The sequence below is a fragment of the Galleria mellonella genome, unplaced genomic scaffold (assembly GCF_026898425.1).
Source record: "Galleria mellonella isolate WM207_F2 unplaced genomic scaffold, CSIRO_AGI_GalMel_v1 utg23, whole genome shotgun sequence".
NCBI lineage: Eukaryota > Metazoa > Arthropoda > Insecta > Lepidoptera > Pyralidae > Galleria > Galleria mellonella.
The window spans coordinates 2,348,066-2,374,916 of record NW_026442045.1 but is presented as its reverse complement, the minus strand read 5'-3'; the positions used below and the strand labels follow the sequence as shown (position 1 = coordinate 2,374,916).

Below are 26,851 nucleotides of genomic sequence, written 5' to 3'. Positions count from 1 at the left end.
ACTTAGTAATGAAGTGAAAATGTCCTGTTCTATATATTTATGGCGGTGTATAAGATGTAGGATACATTTTCAATAAGCGACTGTTGAGATGATATTTAAAAGTCGTACCGTCATGCTGTGTATAAAATAAAGCAATAAACAAGAAATAAAATAGAAAATAATTTGATGAAAATAAGCTAATTATAATTAGATAAAACTGTACAAATTTAAAATAAATAAATATCGTCAACCATAAAAATTGAAAATATAATTTGTTAGCAGATTAACAATTCGCTTTTGTTGTAGTTAGGTTTATATTTTATTTTTAATATCCACTTCGTGGTCAAAATAAACAATTGCATGTACGTGATAGAAAATATTGTATAGATACAAATAATTTTGAATAAACGAAGTCGCGTTTTAAGTATGCCACATATATTCAATATAATGAGCTTCTTAAACTTCCTCGTAGAGATCTCACAATATAGTTAAGAGCTTGTGACAAAATTGTGTCATTTGAAGTCCAGTTACGTTATTTGGAAGTTACATTTTCTACGTCTCTTGTTTATTTATTTATTAAAATTAATCATATTCAATTTTTATTTTTTATTTTCAAATACAAAGTTTATTATAGTCTCAAACATGAATAATCATCATCATTCATAAATTCTAGCAGACATTTAAAGATTAATAGAAGTAATCCTTATTATGGGATATGTACTCGTTATTTGTTTTATGAATAGTACAATAAGTCTCTTATAATTGCAGTTCTTCTGTATAATAATATGTTACAAACAAACAAAGGTCTTCAACAGGTGATGGATAAGTAAATAGAGATTTTGTTTTCATTTTCAGAAATAATGTTTAAATATACAAATATACCAAAAAATAACATAAACTGTATAAAAAGTAAATAATATAAAATTACAATGAGCTCTCTAACTAAAACAAACAATATTACGTATTTACTGAAAGTAAAAGCCGTGTGTGAAACCGTCATCGTGAAACAATGACCTGCAATGAGTTGATAATATCGACATAGACGAGAGTAGCTTATTAAATTCTAAAATTTAACAATAAGTAAGGTAAGCAAAGTGCTTGTTAAGATGTTGGGATTGTTTTCTAAGTTTGGATTTATTAAAAAAAAAAAAACTTAACGAAGTGCGTTCACACAGTTTCTATTAGATACCACATAAATTAGGTTTAGTTATACGTGCATTTATTTTTATTTCGTTATACAATTAATTAAAGCATATAATAAATATGGTAAATACATGGTCCACAAAAAGAGTAAACTTGATAAAAAAAAAGTATTATCTCACTGTTTTATTTTAACATAAATAAAACGCAGCGCTTTTATTTAACAATAATTTATATCGCAGACATACTTATACATCAAATTTAAAACATCTGAATTTAGAATGACAGAGTCGGTTAATAAGTAGAATTGTTTCACAACAATTTTTTTTTTTGCTCATAAATCAGTCATTAAACTAATATGGGGAATTTGTTAATAATTCAATCATTAAATTAATATAATTATAAAAACATATTATTAATTTTATCAAAATCAGTTCAGAATTAACAACGTAATTAAAATAAAAATAAAATGTTCTTCTAGATGTCTTAAAAGGTATAGGATTTTCCCATTGCACAAATTAATAAGATTACAAATAAATGTCGCGAATGCATCTGTTTTGCGTGCGCATATTTCGCCATAAGAAGGTGAACATGACTTACTTATATTCCAGTCAAATTTCGATTTTCTAATATTTCCTTAATATCGAATAAAATTTACACTATTAACAAAATTATAGTTTTACATGTAATGTTTTCAATTGATTCAGAGCGGAAGGAGTTTGCTATCAACTGATAGCTCTTGTGAAAAATAATATGACATGCTAAGTATTTTATGGTTTATTTTTAAACAGAAATTTGCGAGAGTTCAACACAATTCCGTAAATTGGTCCCCGGTGAAGTGTTCCAGATTCCGACATAAATTATATAACTGACATACAAACGAACAATTTATAATATGAGCATGAGCCTAATAAGATTAGAAAAGGTCTTTAATCACGTAAGGCCATTAAAACCGCAGCATCTCTGTAGCTCTCTTTGTCCTATTATGTCAGACAATCGCAATATACAAATTACGAGCAGTGATTTGTCAGACTTCTATTCGAAGCGGTTATACAAGCAATAATTTAGCGAAATACCGCTAGAAAACTGAGTCTTAAGAGAAATGCCTATGCGCAAGTAAGCGTGAAAATCGAATTTCTTGGGTCATGATGATGCGGAAGTCTGTTTTACTTGTATTAGCATAATTTACTTAATGTTTGGTTTCTATTATATCTGCAGATTTAGAAGGCATATATAATGTCTACCAATCGATAGTACTTTATTGACTCGTGTGTTGTGTAAGCTTTGGTACAATAAAATATCAAAAGTTATGCGGTCCAGCTTTTAACAACAGTTATGGCCCAAAGCAAGAATCTTTGGCCAAACCATTCTTATCGCAATAACAATAAATTTAATTATTGGTATCTATCTATTTCATATAAGAAACACAATAAATACATTTATGTATAAAATAAAGTTATTTTAAACCATCTAGGGTACATTAAGATAAAAATTTTAATACACTCAAAAACAAAAACGTACTTGTTGAGATATTTTATTTGAGGTGAGGTGTGCGAGTCCAATTGACACTTGGTTAAGTTATTATTTTATATTGACATTATTTGCCATTATCAATAAAATGAAACAAAAAACTTTATCATTATTCCTGTATGCACACTATTATAAACGACAAGAACTAGTTGAATTTCTGACGTGTCGTGCAGTAATGCCAAACGATTCTTCTGTATTATAATGTGTTACAAACAAACAAAGGTGATGGATAACTAAATAGGGATTTAGTTTCCTTTCCAGAAATAAAGTTTACATGTGTATAAATATACAACCAAAAAATAACATGAATTTTGAACATTGTTTTATCTATCTACTTGTGTAATTCACTATAACTTTTCTGTATAATTAATGGAGGAAATGTTTGTTAAGTAAAACTGATGGATAGGAATGTAGCGTTCATAACAAAAAGTGACAGCATAATATAAAAACCTGACTTTTTTCGGTAATTGTTGATGCCTTGCGTGTAAACTCTACTGCTTACATTGTATGCTGACTTCAAATACTATTTTACTTCCCTAAAGTAGATTTGGGTATAATGGTTTGACTGTTACTGTGTATTAAGTAATAATCCGTATCTGTCGATTTATATATATATTTTTTTTATACAACTCAGAATGGCAAATAAGCTGACGGCTCACCCGATGGAAAGTGGTAACCGTCGCTTATAGACATGAGCAGTGCCATGAACATAACAGAGAATACTGTTTTGCCCATGATATCCCCCATGCGTTGCCATTCCCGAGGACTCAGGTGTTATTCCTCTGTACCCTGTAAATTCACGCTATATCCCACCCTTCAAACCGAAACACAGCCATGCAAACACAACTGCTTTACGGTTGAAACACGAATGGAACAGAGGAACCCAAGCAAATGACTTTTGTACAAAGTCCCCCTCTGGTAAATTATTTGTTGTGTATTTAATGATATATGATTCCGTCGACACAAGCCTAGAGCTTAGTGCAGGAATCTCTTTTAAAGTATGTTACCTTATCCAAGTATGTCAAATAAAAAATCAAATCTATAACTATTTTTTTTTTCTAATGTAATTCTTAATTAAATTGGACATTGATAAATGAATTAAATGGCACCATTGTAATATTAATTGCAAAAAAAAAACTCGAAAATATGTAATGAAATAAATATTTTTTTTTATATAGAGTAATGGAATGGTAAGCCAAGCAAATAATTAATGACTGATGATAATTTGCTAAGTGAGATGAGTATAAAGCGGTGCATTCCACGGGGCTGGCAGCGCGACGCGTGCGCACATTCCGTTTCACATAATACATATATCTTCGATAGATATGGAAATAATTCTTATACTTCTTCATTAATCAATATTTAAGGGAAAACAAATTAAAGCTAGAAAGGTGTAGCTTTATCACTGTCATGTGACATATAAAGTCAACCTGTATGTTTTTAGAGAGTTAAAATGACAAAATGTGTAAATATTGAATTAAAAGATTCCATTGCATTAATATTCTTTATAAACAATCTCGTCTACACAATGTAACGCCTCCCACTTTAGTGTTTATTTGTATAAATATAATAAAATTGTAACTAAACCTATCTGTAATAAAAAATTTATATGTAGGATAAAAGCAACAGAAACCAAAATAATATTTTTTGAATATTTATATGTTCAATATGATGCAGTTTTTGCGTAATACCGGAAGTATTATGCAAAAATTGCACCGTATTGGATGGTTTTCACAGTTGTGTTCCTGAAGGTAGAGTTTAAAATCTGGTGATACATGTATTATTTTGATACACTATCTAAAAGCAGCTTATTTCTTTACTTCATAATATATGCGTAGAAAAATCGTGGGGAAAAGCTAGTCTATAAATTCGGAAAATTATGAATCTTCAATACGTAGCCGATACATCTATCAATTTAGTGTGGGAAGCTCGAAATTTTTCGTTGTACGAGGTTTGTCCGGAAAGTACGTATAAAAGTTTTTTAAAAATTTTATTTTACAATTATTCAGGTAAATCAATTTTATCCCCTTCAAAGTACTCCCCCTGTGACATAATGCACTTGTGCCAACGCCGTTTCCACTGTGAGAAGGCTCCTTGAAAGTCCTCTGGTTGTAGGTTTCTCAGCTGCCCCGTCGTAGCTTTTTTTATCTTATTTATGTCCCCCAAATGCCGCCCCCGAAGTACCAATTTGGTTTTTGGGAACAAGAAGAAGTCACACGGGGCCAAATCCGGCGAATAGGGGGGTGTTCGGTCACCGTAATGGAATTTTTACTCAAAAACTCACGGACAACAAGAGAGGTGTGGGCAGGGGCATTGTCGTGGTGAAGAATCCAACGCCCCTCTCGCGCCAATTCTGGACGAACTCGTGCCACAAGAGTGAGGCGTCTGAGCACATCGACGTAGAATTTTCCATCAACTGTCTGGCCTGGAGGGACGAATTCTTGATGGACAATCCCCCGAACATCGAAAAAAACAATCAACATTGTCTCGGCCCTCTCTGAATCTTTTTAGCCACTTGTGGACGGTTGGTTCCTTCACAGCATCATCCCCATAAACTGTTCTGAGATCGGCAAAAATTTCACGGCCATTCTTGCCGAGTTTCGAGAGAAACTTGATTACGACGCGCTGCTCTTCAACGGAAGCGGGCTCCATGCCGACGGGGTTTCGTTAAGAGGTAACTTCACAGATGGCGTGACAAGCCAGTTCGCACCGCACGGCGGTCAGACCAGAACTGAAGCATTGTTAGGGACATAAGGAAGGGGTCCTGCGCTTACCTGGCCTCCCCACTCCTCTTTCTCGCATTCCAGAACACTTTTATACGAACTTTCCGGACAGACCTCGTATATCAACTCATGTTTCATGAGTAAAATATTAGAAAAAAAATCTACCTTAAAATATAACTAATTATTACTACTTTCAAATACTCTCTATTTAATTATTCTGTCAACCGTGTCTTGCTACGTACTCCAGTTAGATCCTAATTATTGATATTATTCTAAAATAAAAGTAAGACTCAAAATATGTTTGTAATAAAAGTCAATGCAACCGACGGAACTACAGTCGATTTTCTGTGGACTCACTTGAACGTGTCGAGTCGCCGCGCGCAAACGTGTGCTGTGCCCGCTATATTCACTTTCACATTCAGATACAGAAAAACGCGGGAAACCTGCATGAGAAATCTTGCATTTTCCTGTCAGTAATATAATTGCCTTCGTGAAGTATTAACCGCCGCATTATCGGACTGTTTACAAATAGGAATGATGTGAAAACAAAAACAAATCGACACAATCAATTGCATCGAGAGCCGGTTTTGAAAAATCAACAAATAGCGCACGCGAACTCGCTCGTTATTTTTTCTTCTTTTCTTTCCTTATCTTTACTCTTTCGCCTTCGACAGTTTTCTTTGGAGCTCTTGAGTTGGAGTAAATTCGTGTAAATTTAATTCTTTCCTAATCAACAGTGCAGTGTTAGTTTAGTGGATATTTTGTGTGGACGTACTATTGACGAGTGCGTTCTCAGCTTCTAAAGGTTTTATTGATATAATATGGGTGTTATTTGGAGAACCGCCATGCCTTTGTTGAGCACGCTTGCCGCGCTTATTATCATAGTACACTCAGCTGAGGATGACTTGGATGCCGATTACCGATACGATTTGCGATCGAGAGTTTTAGACACAGGGACGCCTAGTTACGATCAGGTAAGTTTAAAGTTTAACTACCCATATATACATAGTTTTTCATTTATATATATTATCATAACAGGGCCTTTATGCAATAGGCGTATAAGAAACAGCTTTCTATCCTTAGAAATCTCCAGATTTTGATTCGTTCACCTTCATAAATCGATTCATATATGCATGTCGTTGTTAGAGTCGATCCACTTCCGGATAGATTGTTAAAGATTAACGACAATTTTAAATTTTATTTTATTATAATTTTTTTTATTGCAAATTATAAATTAGCATCTCATCACCTTGCCTGGTTATATATATATACTAGATATACTTAAAGATACATTATCATATTTTTATTTTGTTATATCTTAAGCAAATAAAAATTATTAACAATCCGACGGTTCCCCAATAGAAAGTGGTAATCATCGCCTATAGACATAAACAACACCATATTTATAACTCAAACTTGTGCGCATTGATTGGCTATATCTTATATTTTTTTTTTAAAAGATTATTTATTGTTATTTTATCTCAAAGGTAGAAAGGAGGCAAATATTCCGTATCTTGTATGTCTTATAAGAATAACGATAGTTTTCGTTGTAAGGCATTTTCTAATTGTTTATATCTATACTTATAATCTAGAATAAGTTTACTGTTGTAATCTTTTGAAAGAAACAATAAAGAGTATCTACCTAAGATATTAAATATAAGCAAGTATGAAGGGTACCTCATACTTGTTATATGCTTAGGAATACACATGAAATAAGATGAAGTACGAGACAAGTGTGGCCCCAACATAGAATAGGCCACACTTTCCTTTCCTGTAGATGTTGTAAGAGGCGACTAAAGGAAATTAATCGTCAAGGGACAGGCATCAGGGCCGTCTTTAAACTTCACTAAAAGCCTAAATGCGGTTGCCAACCCGCCAGCCAAGCGCGGCAACTACTGGCAAATTCCCCTAATGGGGAAGTCTTATATTCAGCAGTGGACAGTTTATGGCTGATATGATAATGACGAGACAAGTGTACTCCTCGGCCAGAAGCTAATAAAGAAGTAAATCTGTCATATAAATATATATGTGAGTGGGTTTTACATTTTATAGAAAGATCTAAGACTACATTACAATTCTATTTTGATAAAATTGATGCATCACAGAATTGAATGCGAACACGAATACTATAAAAATTGCGAATTTAATAAAGTATTATATTTGTTGATAAAAGCAATGTTTACTTGTATATCTGTAATAATAGTTTGTATTTCCTTCGGAATAATTAAATTCTAGGTGTTCTCATTTATGAGGAAAGTTACAAATGGAGGATACAAGAGATGTAACTAATCCAAGGATAGAGATTTCTTTAACTCGATTGTCTCAACCTATACTGAAAAGGACTTGTAAAGACAATTATCACAAATAATAAACATACTTAAAATTTCCACTAATATTATAAATATGGCAGTTTGTAAATATATTTGAATATTTAATACTCAAAGTTGTAGCGATTAGAATTTTGGTATTATATATATATATATATTCGAATGTATTATTTAATGAATTATATATATATATATATATATATATATATATATATATATATATATATATTTATATGGTATATATCATTCGAAAACTAGGCAACTAGTGTGATGAAGTGACACTTATTATTATAGCCAATGAACGCTTGCAATACCAGAGTTGTCGGTTACAAATCCTAAAGAAACCTAAACAAATGCTTATCAGGTAGTTTTGACCTTTTAGGGCAATTTTTTTCCGTAACAACCCATTGACGTTTCACTACTAAGCACAGTGTCTCACCATAAGCGGAGGATATTAGCCTTTTACTTATTACAACGTTGACCTGGCAGCTTGGTATGGGTTTCATTTCAAGTTTTCTTGCATTGAAATACTCTTAGTCTGTTTTTACCATATCTTGGAGAAAAATGATAACATTGTATTTTACTTCGCCATAATACGAAGCTATAATGCTTTTTTTAATGGGTGAAAATGGAATGATAACCTCGCCTGCACTATGTTGGCGGGGTACCAGTTTTACTTTTCATCAGGTGGGCTGTCAGCTTGTTTGCCATTGTAAGTTGTATAAAAAAAAATGTCAATTGACCCATCATGAAGAATTCGACAAGGTTTAAGAGGAGACTGCGTGGAGGTCGACCTGATAAGGTATATTGCTAGCAATGGGGCTGTTAGAATCTATAATTAATCTCTTTCTCCCCAATGCATTTATTGTGTTTTGTTTTCAAACCAAAATTTGTAAAGTGCGTTTCATATCACATATACGAAGCTAAAAGTAAAAACGGTAGAACGGAAAGGATTGTTAGTAATGCTACTAGTCATATTGCTAGCAATATAGAGTATATCAGGTCGACCTCCACGTGGACCCTTCTGGAAATCATCGTGCTGAATTCTAGGTGAATTCATCACTATGGGCTGACTGACCTGCCTTTTCATTTTCACTTATCATCCTTCACTGGTGCCCCACCACCGTATATCATTAGCGAAGGCGGGGTCACCATTCCATTATCATCCATTAAAAAAAGGTAAAAACAATATTTTAGAGTTTGTACTTTTGTACAGACAACTAATAATGAATCGATAGTTCATATAATAATACATTTATACGTTTAAATCTTTAAAGAAAAGCTGCTGGTAATAAGACTGTATAGGGAGAGAACACGTCGATTGGCTCCATAATGGTCTAGAAACTGGCCGGTCTAGAAATCAGGGCAGAGGCCTGAATCAGCAAGTAGAGCATGATTTAAGTATAGTTTGTATATGTAACAATTAGATATTGATAGATAGTTATCTACTATATCCGCTTTTAAGTGACACGTGATGTATGCACATGTATGTAAATGAATGAATGAATTAATTTATTTGCATTATACAATATAAGGAATAAACAAGACAATAAATATAACGATACAATTGTATAAGTATAGTAAGGGGGTTTTATTGGTAAGAGCAATCTTTTCAAGACAACCTTAGGGTAATGGACTAATATGTATGTGATATTCTTTATCAATATATTAATAATAAGATAGAAACATATATAGGTATTTTATATTAGCTTTAATAGGAAAATTAACGATATTTTGGTTTAAATTATTGTATTTTCGTAGGGATCTCTAATTTTTTTAAGAATTATTAATAATATAACCCGTATTACTCGTTGATAAAGTAGATATTAGGTTAAAGGGTTTTTAAAAATCTTAAACAGTTTTCGAGTTTATCGATTACAAATAAACAAACTAACTTTTACATTTATATTATTAGTAAGGATATAATGTTCATCATATATATAAATAAATAAATAACCCAAAGCTTAAAGTTATAAAATAAATTATAAATTTTAAATCAACAAGAAAAAAAAAATATATATATATATATAAATATATATAAAGTGTTTACAATACTGTTAAGTTTTAACAGATTATCCATCAACGAGACAAAAATTAGAAGTAGATCACAAAACGGGAAAGTTCATTGTACTTTTTGTATAATTCTAAGCTGGTTCAGTGATTTGGGCACGCGCTGTGGCGTGACGTAATTAGGAATTTAATTATCATTTTGAAGAAACACATTAACTAAGTTATTTTAATTTTAACGAGCTTAGCAACGCACTGAAATTCAGGCCGCAATTAGCTATCAAAATTAGGGCCCAATACCTCCTTTATTTATATATACCTTTTCCATGTATAAATCATCTTTTTTATCTTTAAGTGTTTCTTTTCCAATGTTTTCTATCCAAAGATTGTATGGAAGAGATTGCTAAGTAATAAGGTCGCCTTAAAATTTACTGTATTTATTGTTTTTTAAATAGTGCAATAAGGTGTAAATAAATTTAAAAAAATCGCAGATATTCATAATTAATGAAAATTTAATTAATGTACATAAACTATTTATATATAAAAAATTGCATTATAAGAAGTATTTGTATATTTTATTCATATTTTTAGTCCTTTTATGGTTCACACAAATTTTCATTAAATTTGACATACGTACTAATACATATTATCTATTTAGAATGGACAAGCTACTTTTTTGGGCGACAGGCGTGACAGATATGTATATATGTACATAATATACTTTTTTAAACTATCTCATAGTGTAATTGGGAAAATTAAGTTGCCGGTTAAAATTCGTATTGTTACATATAACATAAGATACACAGTAAAAATATATAACGTATAATTTATCTACATAGCACATAGATTTCACTTATTATGATTTGATTAATATAAATACTTTTGATTTCAGCTTATCACTTAATCGCAGATTACTTAATGCTCGTAGTTACAAACTTAACGCATGTAATTTAGGAACGGCGAAACCGGTTTGATATGATTGTATAACGTTATGATTACGAACATCAAGTTATCATATACTCATTATTCAAATTATGTATTGGCAATGCAGTGGCGCGAATGATCGGATCGTGTCACATCCGAGTCTCAAGTTCTTTGCCGAGAAACCGGTACCAGCGCTTTCCACTTTCATCTGTATTGTGTTATGCTAACAGTTTTGTAACAGCTTTCTTCGTTAACGATGAGATAACTAATTTATATTTGATCAAGCGTAATTGAACGCTTCAGATTATTTATTTTTAATTGGACACATATTATGATTAATTATTTTTATATACAAGTCAATTGCACTTGTTTTTCGGGATTAAGTCAAAATTATACACATAAAATATAAGCGAATTAAAACTAATAATTTTGATGTAATTTAAAGAAATGTGTTCAACGGCGTATTTGTTTTTATTTTATTTTGACTCTATTTTAAATAAAAACCAGCTATTTTAATCATGTCAATATTAATATATATACAACGGATCTGCATTACCATCAGTCCCCAAACTAGTAGCACGTATGAAAATATTAATTTACCAAAAACCAAAATAAATAAATAAATAAGGACTGATAATATTGTGTGCGTTTGCGTGTGCGTGTACGTGTGCGTGTGTGTGTATGTGAGTACGCGCGCGTGTGTATATGTATACTATAATCATTTATTCTGATATTTTATCCCCCATAATATGTTTATGTTTAGATATACGACGCATACAGATATTTAATTATTTGATTTAGTTAGTTGCCTATATTTAGTTTTTAATTACTTGGAACTCTGTTTCGTGAGACGGTGCATTGAACCACTAGATTATCATGGTTTTATAAGTATTTGTATCAAAATCTAACAGCACCGGTGTATATACACTTATGAAATTAAATATAAAATTACGAGTATTATGAAAATGGGATTATATTAGCATTAGTTTACACTGACGAAGTATAACTGAGGAATAACGAAGGAAATTATATCTAATCCTGTCGATTTCCAGAAAGATCTCGACCGCCGACATGACCCGTTATATTGCTAGCTGGTATCCGTCACTAATAATCTGATATATTATGTGTAAATAATAATGCACAATTTTTATAACGTTTGAAAGAGAAAAAAATATATACAGCATAGCAAGGACCTGTTCTATATTTTATCGCGATAATGTCTCAATCATTTCAAAGTCTAAATTATTTTATATTTGGAACGACAAATAAGCTGACGATCTGGATGAACAGCATAATGGGTATCATAATATGTAACGCCTCTCCTGAATTGCTATACCTGCGTGGACTAAGACGTTATGCCTCTGTAGTAAAATTTTACTGCTATACCCATCGATCCATCAAATCGAGGAACCGTCATGCATGCACAACTCTGCTTGATGTGCCATGAAGAAAGACTATTCATTTTGCTTTGTACAAAGTCTCTCTGGTGAGATACGTAAAACAATGCGTACTACTTTATATTCCTTTATTACGATGCTAACTATAAAAGGAACACGATCTGTTATGTGCATTAGGTGTGTACTAAATGGTAACGTGTTTGCACGCCATATGTTTCTTATGACACAGATTTTAGTCTTAGATTTAACGATGGTTTTTTTCGCATTACTAGATACATTTAGGTACGCTACAAAGTAAAATGTGACATAAAATATTACATTAGAAAATGTTGTTTAAGTAATAATAGTCTATCTATAATAATTAATCTATCTACATTGACCTATTAACTCCTTAAATCCTTCTATATCAGTAGTAATAATTATATATATTGATTTCTAATAATACAAGCGATTCGGTGTGGCTTTGCATGGAGTAGACTATAGAATTTTCGAAAATAATATACTCGTATATTCTATGTTATTCGCTCGTAATGTAGCTTTCTACAGATGCAAGAATTTTTAAAATCGGTTGATATTTTTAACCATTACAAACAAACAATCAAATCGTTCCTCTTTATAATATTAGTATAATAATATAGTCAATTTCGTAGCGATTGTAGTGATTCATTTTGCAATTTATAGGATTTTCTTCCTTATTTGTTCCATACAATGTAGTCATTATTAAAGTCAGTTTTTTTGCGAAAGAAAATTTTCAAATATTTTTAATAAAAACATTGGTAAATATATATATATACCTACGAATGTAACAAGTAACAAATTTATGGCCATAGTAATTATCTTATGATATCTCGATGATCCGAGTTGAATCTAAGTTTTCTCACTGCAGATTATTAATGATGAAGTTCAAGAGCTTCCGACATAAATGTACTATTATTACAAGCCTATAAGACGTATTAAATATTTAGCATTTTAAAAAATCTTGTTGCTTATAGTCGCAAGTTGAAAACATACATTGTTAGTAATACGTATCTTCAGTGAGAGTTCCACAAAAAAACCGATTTTAATTGTATCAGAACCAATTATTTTGATTTAAAAATATACTACTGCATCGATTTTGATAAAATTTTTATTATTCGATCTAAAAGTATCTCATTTCAGATAAAAAAAAATGTTTAAACCGTTTAATAAACGACAGAGTTATAAGATAACAAATATAAAAAAATACCATCGAATTAAGAAACTATTCCTTTATTTGAAGTCGGTTGAATGAATAACTAATAATACAGTCTAATATTGTAGTAGCCTTAGAAATAACTACTAGTTAAAAATATAAATAAAATCATGTGTGTGTGTGTGTGTGTGTGCATATATATATATATATATATATATATATATATATATATATATATATATATATATATATATATATGTATATATATATATATATATATATAATATAATATAATATAATATAATATATTATCGATTTATTTCAATTAACGTACACTCATCAAAAGTGTCTAGGGATCATGTACGTTTTAGAGTATCACCGCAATTGAGGATTATTTTTTAACTTTTTTTAATCGTTATTGATTTTTTTTAGTGAATTTCACTATCTGAAAAATAGAATTTTCTTTACATTTTTATTAAAAATAGAAAACCAAATATCAAACACAATTCCTATAAAAGTGTCTAATAGCGTTTTTACAAAATCATTACAATTTGTACATTGGAACTGAAAAAATTGCATCGATATGGAGCAACGACATCATTTGGATCCGAGTAGAGATGATGAGAGCTGTCGGAATGTTGCAAGCTGATTCCCTGCAACGTACTGTGGCTGTCGCTCTTGACATTAGACAGAGCGTCATAAGCCACCTCTAGACACGTTATTGTATCGTAGGCAGCGTGGACGAGCAACATGGAGGACGATCTCGCATCACCTCTAACAGACAGGACCGATACATAGAAAATACTGCTCGATAGAATCGTACTATGACCGCTATGATATTGGCTACGAAGCTCCACCGCTCTTCAGGCTTACAGATAAGTGATCAAACCATTCAAAATCGTGAAGTGGGTCTGCGTTTTTGAAGGTCGTTGATAGTTCCACATATAGCAATCAATCCCATTTGGATCAGGGGAACCTTAATGGTCAGATTTATGAGGAGATGATCATTTCCGACGTGATCATCTTTTTTCGAAACCGGTTGGGTGATTCGTTTCTGCTTATGCACGACAATGCACGTCCATACAAGGCTAGAGTCGTAATTTCAATTATTCTTAATTTATACAAAATATTGGGATAATTTGTTAATTTAAACATAGAAATTAAAGTAAGAAGCCAGACTGGAAGAATAGATTTGGTAAATATGAATGGAATAATTTTTTATGTTGAAAATGTATTTAATCTTTAGTCACTTTTGATGCGTGTATATTTTAAGTTTATGCTCGATACTAAAATCGAAGTAAGATTACGAAGTATATAATAGTAATAATTTTACGCCATACTTTACAACGGTAATATTAATACTTTCGTTCTTATGCGTCTAATAATCGCTGCTATTGATGTGTGTACCACTTGTTATGCAAATAAGTCATATCATTTCGCTGTAAAAATAACAGTAGACATGAGAGGCTTTCTACATCAAAGCATCCACGATTGATTGGCTTTGCCCATGTGTAATTAGAATTTAATTACACCATAGCAAAAACGTTTTTGCCGAATATTCAACAACTCCACGAGAGTTTCACACGCGACTCGCGAGACTTTTTATATGATTAACAAACACATTGAGTGTATATGGAGCGCGTCGTCTAAACGTTTACATAATCAACGTATTTCATAAATACATAAGAAAATGTGTGAAACCAGAGATGTCGCGTATGGGTACAATAACCATGTACCTTGTAGATTATATCGCCATATTATGTGGAGTCTACAATTAAAGATTCATATATATATATAATATTTTAAGGAATTGCTATGCTTTGAATCATATGCCTTGTTCGTTCTAAAATGCTAAATCACATTACCTATAACACTAACATTACCACAGACAGGCAGTGAAAGTATCTCAAGTTATGACAAAAAAAGCAAAGATAAAGGGATTTCAACTGAGATAACAGACACAAAGGAACATAATGTTAATGAAATATGATACGTTGGGATATGAACAAATCATGAAGTAGGTACAGCAGTCAATATGCTTCTATTTAAAACTAGTTTATTTTAGGATAGGAGTAATGTATTATTTTTTACTAAAATAAGCCCATCTCTTACTAATGTAATAAAAATCTAACTAGACGATATACATGGGAGATATATATAAAAATTGATATGAGAGGTCTTACTAAGAACAATAAAAAAACCAGTGATACCACTATATCACTTCTAGATATCGTATTAAGATAAAACGTACACCCGATTTTAAGTTAGACTTTCAGAAACATAACTATGAAAACCTCATCCAATTTGGTCCAAACTTTGCGTGATACCGGGACAAACATACAGACAAGTAGTCAAAATTTCAAAAATTTAAGGTTTCGGCTTTTATTGGACATTTTAAAATTTCTCATATTAGATTTTCTTAAATATTTATCATGTATAGACATCATCTATTTGCAATTTTATTATATTACTAGCTCTTACCCACGACTTCGTCCGCGTGACTGTTTACTGACCGGGATAAAAAGCAGCTATATCCTTCTCCATTCTACGTAGTACGTGTATACTAAAGTATGCCATTATATATATAATGGTGTTATAAAGTAACAAACAGACTCACTTTTATATATTTATAGTATTAATAAGGATTATCACTTAAGTAAAGAATTTCTAATTTTTCTTCACGGCTGCAATTAGGACTATTAAATTGGACCAGTTTTACTTCGTGGTCGGCTTTTTAGGAGAGTTATCAAAAACCTTATTACAATGTTCAATGATTATCCACTTCCTACATAATTTTCTAATACCCACATGCTTCGAGTCTTTAAATTATAGATTGTAAGGCTATACAATTTATAAAAATAATTTACTTTCGCAGCAATGCGATATTTTTGTGGAATTGCAATTATCAAGCTCTATTTATATTAGTTTGACATTTAAGAAGTTTTAGTATTTGGTTTATTTAGGCACTGCGTGACTAAGCACAGAATTACAAAATTTAATATTTTACATACTAAGAATTAATTTTATTTGTTTTCAGCCATGGAGAGCTGTACAATCCGAGTCAATGTTACATCAATCTAAAACAACGAATTGGGACATGGCCTCATCTGATGAGTCTCATAAACGCCGAAGACCTGGTCGAAAGCGAAAACGACGCCCCATAGAATTAGCTACAGAAGAGGCTATATTAGAAAATAAATATGTCTACACTAATGAACCGTCACCGTCTTTTCATAAACCGAAATATATTAACTCTTACGAAGTAACAGATGCACCCAGGAGGAGACGTAAAAAAATTAATACAAGAAGCAATCGTTGGACTGATGAGTCTGTAGATACAGAAAAACCTGTACGTAGAAGAGGATATAGAAGGAAACGACCGACTCTAGAAACGTGGCCTCAATTAAGTGAGTTCTCTGGTCATCGGACAGATTCGTCTTCTATAGAAAGTGAGAAACTAGATGAATCAGATTTACAAATGGAAAGTAACGTATATAGTAAAGAAGATCGCGGAAGTCTGCCTTTCGTTAAAAGTAGAATTGAAAATGATGAAAGCAGAAATCTAAAGATTTCTGATATCACGCCAGCATCTGAAGATCGCGAAGTATTGGAAGTAGATACCAAGGATAATGTACAGAAACCACAAATGCTGGAAGATAAATCTTTATCTGAATTTTCTTCAGAAATATTTTCTGAGCCAAAAACAAAAGCAGAAGACGAAGTGGTAAGCAGGCAGAAAAAAATTAAGGAAAAGGCACTGAACATAAAAAATGATTTAGATAAATTACAGGTAAGTTTTAAAGTCTTACTATTCTTATATGTGAATTCCAGTTTGATGAAGTAACTTAGTATCGAATTTTTTAACAATAATATGATTTATTATTTACAGTATGATATAAATACAATATCCTATTTAAAGGCGACCAATTGTTATCTCCATTTTATTTATTTTTAATGTTATCATTTAGTATTTTTAGTGACTTTAGAATTTTGTATGAAGCTACAATAGTATCAATTGTTTTAGACTTAAATTTTTAAATATAGTTTATGATTTTTTTTATATCACTTAGGCGGCAAACAAGCATACGGCCCAACTGATGGTAAGCGGTTGATGATCTTCTCCAATAAATATAAAATCGTTGTATAGTAACTAAGTGGCGCAAATTGGTGCTCGTATTTTTAAATTTGTCTATATTAACGTTGCAATATTTCGAAATAGTGTAAATTACCAACATTAAATTATTAAATTTAATTAATTTGAAAAAGTACATTAAGTTTAGTTTCTGATGCGTTTGATTTTACAATGCATGCCGAAATGCAGAAAACTTAAATTTTTTTTTTTAGTTTATCACTTTTTTTTAGTTCATTGCTCTTGAAAGTAATTTCTTTATATTACAGCTTATAGGATTACAGTCATGAACATATAATTATTTATACGAATGTGTTGCATCGAAATTAGTAACAAATTAATATTAATAATTTAAATTCTAAGACAAATGTTTATTACCTCAATACAGACATAATTTACTTGACGTTAAAAATGAAAATATTGTTTTACGCTATAAAAGATTCAATAGAGAAATTTAAGTGCAATTATAAAGCTAAGCATTCTACTAGTTCACACAATTTAATATTAGCAAACAGGAAGAAAACATCCATGATTAAATGCAATAATAAAGTACGACTGATATATGATAGGAGGACGATAGATTCGAATTTCTTTATTAATGGAAGAGACGGTTGGGCGTATACGTATACTTTATTATGTATTTGTATTAACGAAATAATAGCAATCAATAGCTCATATTTAAACTTCATAGTATTTTAATCACTATAAAAAAGAAAATAATTGTTAATTGAATGCAATTTCATAGAATTTTAATCACTATAAAATACTTCTGTATTAAAAAATAATTCAAATTTTTACTGTTCCTTTTAAACAAAACTGGAAATTCCGAACAATATTTTGTACATAAGTCGATTATATGGGATATCTTACTCGTGTTTCTCTGTCGCCAAGGGGTTGTTTTGTAAGGCATTTTGAAATACATAGTTTATGATAAGGCAACGTAGAAGGGCTGCCATTGCATCACCTTGTATTCTGATATCCATATTGCTAATTATTTATTTATTTAGGCGAACATTACCTTTAATTTCCATTACGTGGACAATGAGTGTGTCATTCCAAGTTGTAGAAAAACAATTGGCTAAAGTAAATTGAGCTGTTATATCTTGGCTATCTAGAAGTTAATATGAATATAAATTTTTTTTGTTACCTTTTTAGTAAGTTTCATGTATAATGAATATTATTATGCTTCAATTATTATAATATTATTGTGATTAACTAATAAATAAATAGAATTCTAACATGACGTTAAAAAAATAGATACTAAATTAATAATATAAACTAAAATAATTAATAATAACCGTTAATAATTTTCAGGATGGCGGACCTATTGATCCACTTACTTTAAAAGAAATATTAAAAAGATCAAATGGAACAAGTTTAAGTGAAATTTTACAACAACACAATTTGTCTCTTGCTGATTTACTTCATGGAAAAGAAAATGTTTTATCGATACTGAAAAAAGATGCGTCCTCTTTGGAACAGGAAAACAGTCGGCCTGTCCTAGATCTTGAAGCAGATGTGCCTTTAATTACGAAAGATGAAACAGAAGAGAATTTTAAAACATTACCACCCATTCATGATCGAACGGAAAATGCAACTGTTAATAGAAATGTTTCGACTATGAACCTAATACAAAATCTAAACAATACTAATAAGGAAATAGATTTAAATCCTATACATCCCAAACAAGGAATAAATATAAACGAAAATATCAAAATTAGACAAAATAGAACGCGATTTATGAACAGACGACGTTATCCTTTAGGTATTCGTAAGAAATTACGAATGAGACCAATGGTAAACAGTACATTTAAAAATCAACTAAGTAGAGATATGATGGCTTTAAATGTAAAAAGGTATTATAACAGAAGAAATGATACTAAATCTCAACAATGGAAAGAGATAGTACCATTGATAAAAAACGTTAGTATAGACAATGAAATAGATGATAACACAGAAGCTATAGAAACGACAACAGTATTTATAACAACTGAAGACACAACAACAGTATTAGATTCGGAAACGTATCCTTCTACAGTTACTGAGGATATTAATATGAATGTTAATGAAAGCAAGAATGCCATTGAAATATCTAACATAGATATGACAGAATCTACTACGACAGAAATAGGTACCACCGAAACTGTTACAGATTATATCATAACAGACAAACCGATAACAACGCCAACCGTGCAATTACTTAACGCTTCTACAATAAGACGACAAGCGCATAATAATAGACTAAAAAAGAAACGCTTAAAACAAAAGATTTCAACAGTAACGACGCCTCGAGATAGTATAGTAAAAAGTAACATCAGTACTGTTGATACATTTATATCATCAGAATTTATCGCTAAAGCTAGACCAGATTTAAACACTATAGATGAAAGGCAAAATTTTGAAGTATTAGAAGATTTTCTAACCACATCGTCTTCCAAAAACGTTGAAAACAATGCTATTTTAAAGGAAACTTTTTCGAGCAGGCCTTCAATTTCTAGAGTTTCGTTATCAAGTACTACAGAAGAAACAGCTAAATTTGAAATTGAAGAAATATTAAATGATACTCGCAGTAAGTATTTACAATACAACAATTTACAAACAATGTTAATCTAAGAATTTTAGACATGAGACTCATTTAATAATAATTTTTGTTTGTTTTATTACAGCTAGCGCGAGACTGTCGAAAATATTAATGGAAAGAAATATGACTTTGAGTGAACTTGTAGAACACAGAGAACGAGGATCAAGTCATGTTCATTTGGCAGATATATTTCATAATGCATCCAGAGAACCGAACCCTCCTGAGCCTTTCCTCTCTAAATCTCTTATAGAACCAATATCAAAAGAGACATATCCATTGAGAGCTTTATTAGATGCTAATTTGCATGATCCTGTAACTAAAGTCACTACAACAGTTCCTTTACAATTACAGGAAAAATATATGAATATACCTGTAGTCATGAATTTCGGTAATAATGTCAATGAGAATGCAGAAAATATGGGTATAATGTCATTATTTAACAATTTTACAAGTAATGATACAAATACAGTAAGTAAAGTTTTACAAAAAGATTCACAAGGGGCACTATACGAATCATCTGTAACAACTATAAATTCCACAAATATAAATGATGGAGTAAGGGAAGGACGTTTATTAAACGATAGCCAGGATTTAATGAATTGGAAAGAAATATTTTCAATGATAAGAAAAATTGGTAGCAATAAAACAGAAAAAAATTTAGATACTTACACAAAAGGTAATTAATAAAATATAAATTATAACATATGTTTGAATCTACCATTTTTGTTAATTGCTTCTCTCTGCCTACTCCATAAGGGACTTGATATGAAGACATATTTCTATACATAAAAAGAAGCTATTGTAAAATAATAATCCAGGCTAATACTAATTTCAATATTTCAGAATTATTGCCATCAGAAACCTACAAGAAAATCACATTAAAAGAAGATATTGATGGAGATGGATTGATAGTTCTGGAAGATTTGCAACATCTTAGAGATTTTGATAGCCATATAGCACCTGATTCCAATGAGAATCTGCAAGTGAATTCTTATGAAGAAACAGATGTGCCTACAAAGCCAGGTATCTTAGATAAAATACCCTATAACACAAAGTCGGTCACAGTTGCTATCGCGAGTATCGTAGGTCTTGCAACAATTTTGTTTTTGTTAACATATGCTACGTTTAAGTGGCGACAACAGAGGAAAAGACATAAAAGGCGTAGTTTTTGTGACGGACGTATCCCCACTCCTGTTTTTGAAAATAGAAAAGGCAATAAAAATAACAGCAGTACACGAAGTATCAGTCCAATGCTCTCATCTTCTAACATTTATACAATGAATACAGTAGATTCACATCACGGAAAGGATTCTCCCGAATACATGTGGGATACATTAAGAAAACCATTTCAATAATTAAAGTATTAGACTGAGCTTGTAAGTATAAGGGTTTGTAATACAGTAATTCAGAATTAATAAGGGCCTTTTTCACAATTAGTAATTATATTAATAATTATGACATAAAATGTGAAAAAGACTTTTTGTATTGATTTAACGTAATTTTAACCTAGTGACCTGATTTTAATATATTTAAGGCAAATGAAGTAAGATCATATATGTTGGTTTTCTTTTATATTTATCTATAAATTATGATAATATTAATAAGCTAAAACAAACTTGATCTATTATATTTTATTTGACATATACTAAATTTGCGTCTTCAGTATTACGTGAATGTAATGTGAGATATCATATATAAATTCTGTGTGATTTCAAATTCCATAGCTCCTATTTAGGATAAAATAAAAGTAATTCTTTTATGACAGAACTCTACTATTTTTATTTCTTACCTGTAGTTATCAAATGTGAAAATTTCTTGGAGATTTTTCAAGACTGGTATATTAGAAGTATGTATTTTATTGTAGAAATATGCATATTGTCTTGCAATACTTTTATAAAGTTTTAGAGCTGACTCAAAAGCTGGAGAAGGCTGTGTGATAGAAAAAAAAAATATTGTAACTACAATACCACAGAAAAACGTAAGACAAGCTTAAAAATATTAAAACCTAAATTTATAATTTGAGTAAAGTCAATTTATTACAGTTAAAATAAATATCTTCTCTATAAGATTGATTATTAACTCCATTTAAATCATGACCTAACAAGCCTTTAACATTCCTTTGCTGGACAGGGAGATAGATCGTTATTACCATGTTGGCTAGGCGGTGGCGAGATATAGAGTATTGATTCCAGTTTACTTTTTCTTGGACTTATCTATTATGCATTGCACCTCTAGTTACTTTAAGAAGCAATAAAAAATAATGAGAGGGATTTTCGATAAAAACCTATCACATTTATAAGTTTATAAGCAAAAAATTAAAAAAAATATATAAATATCCATATCATTTGCATTTTTGTAGCAGATTTTTATAATATAATCAATAATGCAAACTATATATATTTAAAAAATTCTAACATTCACCAGAATTAAAATAGTGGTTAAATATTCATTTTTTTAAGTACAATTAAATGTTAAATTAGAAATTCATAACAAACATTAAATGAGTATAAATAATATCAGAAAATATTACCCTGAGTTCAGCTAGTTCTTCAGCGGTGAAGTAAAGGATGGTTGAATATTTTTCTGGCAGAATATCAATATATGGCTTCCAAAAAGAATCTGAAATCAGTAAAACAGAAAAATTTAACTTAAATACAGGTAAGTTTTATTTTTATGTTTCTTATAACATAAAATATCTAGAATTTTATATTTTATTTACTAAAAAAACTCTTTAATCATAACAAAATCATTATGAGATCTAGATGGTAGAAAAATCTATGGAATGCAAAAAAAACACTGAAATTGATTTAGGGTGAGTGACTGTGTTATACATTTTTATGGAACTTCATTATAAACTGAACAACAGAATAAAGAGTAGGTATAAAATCAAAACCTTAAATATGTGAGAAATTTTATTCACTACAATGATAACAGTTAAAAAATATCTTCCACTACCATATATGTAATATTAAAATCTTTTGATTATTTAAACTAGCAAGACCTATTAATGTAAATCATACTGAAGAATGTTACTGAAACATTACACTTTAATGTAAGTACTAAAATGGAGTAAAAAATTTCAGGTCCCTTGACCAGATAGATGAAACTGATTATATTTTTAAAATTTTTACTTATTTTGTTAAATTGTAAGAACTAAAGGCACCAAACATAATCTCTTTATTTATTTAGTACTCAGCATGTTTAGTAAATATTATAGCTTTTTAATTGAACATTTGTTAATAATTAATGTTATAGTGAATGTCACTGTCTCTAATACAGTAGTACAGACGGGAGAAAGGATTGTTAGTAATGGGGATTAGCAACCTCATTGCTAGCAATAAATCCTATCAGTTCGACCTCCTCGCAATGCCCCTTTGAAGTCATTGTGATTGATTTACTGTTAAATTCATCATGAAGTAGCCCTTCATATTGAATTTAACAGTAAATAAAACTACTAACCTTCTTCATTCTCACTTATCATCCTTCATTGATTAAATCAACAAAAAACTTTTTAATTTAGTTGTTTATTGAATGCACTGTTATTTTAATAGAAAGGTAGTTTTTTTAATTATTAGGGGCTTTTATCTTTTTCAGGTCTATCAGCCATATCATACTCTGAACTGATTTCTTAGATACACATTTGTTAACTTTGCCTGCTCGCAGAAAGAGGAATTAATAGGCATCAATAATTTACAGAGATGTTAAAAAAATGTATAAGACCAATATTTATTTTATTGAGGTGACAGTAGCACACAATTCCTCTTTTAATTGAATTTATACTACACTGTAATAGTATGTATTGCACATCATATATAGTATCACAAATTTGGTTTACTAACTATAATAAGTATATAGAAATGGATAGTAGGTACTTAATAAAATGTTCTAACTATGCAAATTATGTACAGAAATTAAATTACTTGTAAAGATATCCATTCTATGTGACTAATTTACTATTAAAAACATAATTTTATATTGGTTTTAGTCATGTTTTCTTTCAATATGACTAATTAATAATTAGAAAAATAATTGAATACAGAATTAGATGCTCATGATTACCTGGATTATTTTTTTCCAATAATAAAAATAATGACAATGTTATGTTGGGCATATTTTGTAGAAGAGGATCCACACTGATAAAATCTGATAGTTCAGATTCCTTGGCATTTTGTACAGTCAACATAAGTTTACTGGGCACTGTGAGCAATAGTGAACCCTCTTTAAAGTTCTTTGTTGCTTTTAAACCAAATTCATAGCCTTCAAATTCACCAATTTCCACACCTGTAATATTTGTTAATACATAATTATTATATATTATAACAAAAAATATTAAGTAATTATTGTTGTATGTAAAGTATAAAAACTATAATTTATAAAGAAAGGTGGATGTTATAATTTTAAAAAATAATATGCATAATCAATGGAATTTTTCAAAAAAGAGTTCAGACTTCTGACAAATAAATGCAAATACTATATGTAAATTAATATTATATGAAACTATCTACATTAATAGTGATACATGTCATATTTTTGATGTAAATATTTTATACTAAAGTTAGTGGTTTAATTGTAGGTAACAGTGAGTAGTCATAGGAGTATCTTATGAAATATATTCACGGCACTACATAAACACAATATATTATAATGTTATTGAAAGAATACCTTCAAATGTAGCTACATTTTCGTTTAACCATTTTAAGAAATTTTCTATATTTAAGTGACGTGGATTTTGTTTTGTTTTAATATTGAATGGTGCTTCAATAATTAATATTTCTTTGATGACTGCTTCAATTTGTTTGTGAAGTTCCCAGCTATTTCCAATGTTAGACACTTGAGTTATTATACTTGTTAATCGAAGTAGTTTATCCGCAAGAATCGCAAGTTCTTTGCGCTTTTGTACTATTCTATTATTTTCCCTGTTAGCATTCTTTTTAGAACTTAGTTTTGACTGTGATTTTCTTCCCATTGTGTTAAATATATTACTGAAATAATACAGCCACTATTTAATAGAAGAAATCTATGTCAACACCAGATTTATGAATATGTAAAACGTGCGAAAAAACTAAAAATAGTTTCTAAAAAAATTTAAACATTTGCACAATTCCATTTCCAAGTGAAATGAAAGATGAGATGATATGACTTGACCTCGAGATGACAGTGACAGTTGACGTTGACAATGACATAATCTTCATACTTTTATTTTTTATCTTCAACTTTATGATAAATAGGTAAAGGGAATAAAGCCCATACAGCCTAGTCTGGTATGTATGTATCTAGGTCTAAGAACATTGAATTCCGAAATCTAGGCTGTAGGTAGTTTTTTTTTATGAAATTTATAACTAGATATTAAATCTGCTTGACTGTGTTCTTGATGAAAATATAGATAGAAAGATAATTATCTTTTAGTAGCTCTATAGTGTAGTTCGAGAACTCTCTTTTGGAATTAAAGATGATTTTCCGTAGTCTAATTATTTATACTAAGTAAGCAGGACAGTTGGTAATATTTTTATTATAATAGCGACATCGAGATATGCAAAGAAATATAAACAGGTGTAGGTGTACAATCTATAATTTATATTTCTTTGGCATAATCATTACATATAACGTATTGAAATATGTTTCCCCATTGACTATCTAAAGTAGCTTTTCCCAAAATGAGCAATAACGCCCCCTTGTAGGCGCTGCAGGCCTAAAGGGAGGCGGTAAGAGACCCAGAAAAAAAAATGGGGGCGTTGTGTAACACACAGGTGCCACGCTAGTATGTACCCACAGCGTTGGCGTGATTAGCATTACCAGTAACCCTCTCTTTTCCTTTAAAATATTAGTGTAGTATCATATTATCTGTATCCGGGACGTGTGGGTCTCCATGATGGATTTTGAGGCTAAAATTAAAAAATAAAATGTATGAAATTTCATAATCAACGAAATAATAAGATTATTGACCTCTTTATGAAACATAAGGGACACATCATTGCTAAAAGTAATGAAGTTAGAGTTCTAGGTATAATACTAAACAATTATTGTATATGGAAGTCGCATATACATAGACTATGCAGTAAAATTAATATATTTGCATACGTCTTATGGCGTATAGTTAATATAACTGATATAAAAACTTTTATTAGCATACCATGGGCATGTAACTTCTATTCTCAGACATTGTATCTTAATATACAAGTCGGTAGATGCAAAACAAGCTTTCATTGCCCAAAAAGTGTATCCGTTCTATATGTAGAATATCTCAGAAAACAAGCTTTAAGACATTAAAAATATTGCCAGTGCCTAATGTATATTCGTAAAAAAGCACCTATATTTATTTGAAATAAACTGTAAGGTAATTTACAACTACCGTAGAAGATTCCCTAATAAACTGGTGCTGCCCGTAATGTCAAGAACATTATATAGTGACACCCGTTACCCGATAGCAATACCGTTCTACAATAAGTTACTTTCGGAAATAAAAAATCTTCCGATAAAGAGATTTTAAACAATATTATTTAACTTTCTTTTATTTTTATCATTTTTAGTGACATTATTATTTATTTTTTTATTTTTCATGACTGTGACATTGAAAATTTCTAACATTGATAATTGATATTGTATTTAATAAATTTATTGAAGAGTTGTATAACATTTATATGCGACGATGAAACATAGCTATCAAATTTATTTTTATATATAATATCATGTAACTAAATACTTATATTTATGCAAATAAGACTTGAAAAACGAGAGTAAGTATTATTATTTTTACTGTAGTTATTATCAAAAACAAACAAATCCATGACACCCCTTTATATCTATGGTAAGCTACAAACTAGGTAGGTACTTTTAATGACGCCCTGGTTTATGGGATGTCAGCTCGTAAAGACCTAGGGAGGCAAAGTCAGTTCACTGTAAGTAATTAATTTTGCCCGAAGCAGCAAAATACTTTCCACTCCAC

General features: G+C 30.3%; 2 protein-coding genes across 2 annotated transcripts in view; one reads left to right on the top strand and one right to left on the bottom strand.

The window, feature by feature from the left end:
- Window positions 1-25,037, bottom strand: part of LOC113510200 (actin-histidine N-methyltransferase) — a 35,757-nt gene extending 10,720 nt beyond the window's left edge. Inside the window, exons 1-4 of the mRNA XM_026893650.3 lie at window positions 24,571-25,037; window positions 23,968-24,189; window positions 22,439-22,527; window positions 21,698-21,837 (exon numbers count right to left, since the gene is read on the bottom strand). Coding sequence (XP_026749451.3) covers window positions 21,698-21,837; window positions 22,439-22,527; window positions 23,968-24,189; window positions 24,571-24,874 — 755 coding nt within the window. The 5' untranslated portion in view covers window positions 24,875-25,037. The remainder of the gene's footprint in view (window positions 1-21,697; window positions 21,838-22,438; window positions 22,528-23,967; window positions 24,190-24,570) is intronic.
- LOC116413210 (uncharacterized) lies at window positions 5,749-21,669 on the top strand. Its single transcript, XM_031911018.2, has 5 exons — window positions 5,749-6,346; window positions 16,236-16,988; window positions 18,642-19,896; window positions 19,994-20,584; window positions 20,752-21,669. The coding sequence occupies exons 1-5, from the start codon at window positions 6,194-6,196 to the stop codon at window positions 21,261-21,263; spliced, it is 3,264 nt and encodes a 1,087-aa protein (XP_031766878.2). The 5' UTR covers window positions 5,749-6,193; the 3' UTR covers window positions 21,264-21,669.
- Window positions 25,038-26,851: the final 1,814 nt, after the last annotated feature.

Coding starts and splice junctions, on each gene's coding strand:
- LOC116413210 (XM_031911018.2), top strand. CDS start 6,194: ATGGGTGTTATTTGGAGAACCGCCATGCCTTTGTTGAGCACGCTTGCC. Junction 16,989..18,641: donor ATGATTTAGATAAATTACAG/GTAAGTTTTAAA, acceptor AATAATTTTCAG/GATGGCGGACCTATTGATCC. Junction 20,585..20,751: donor TTTAGATACTTACACAAAAG/GTAATTAATAAA, acceptor TCAATATTTCAG/AATTATTGCCATCAGAAACC.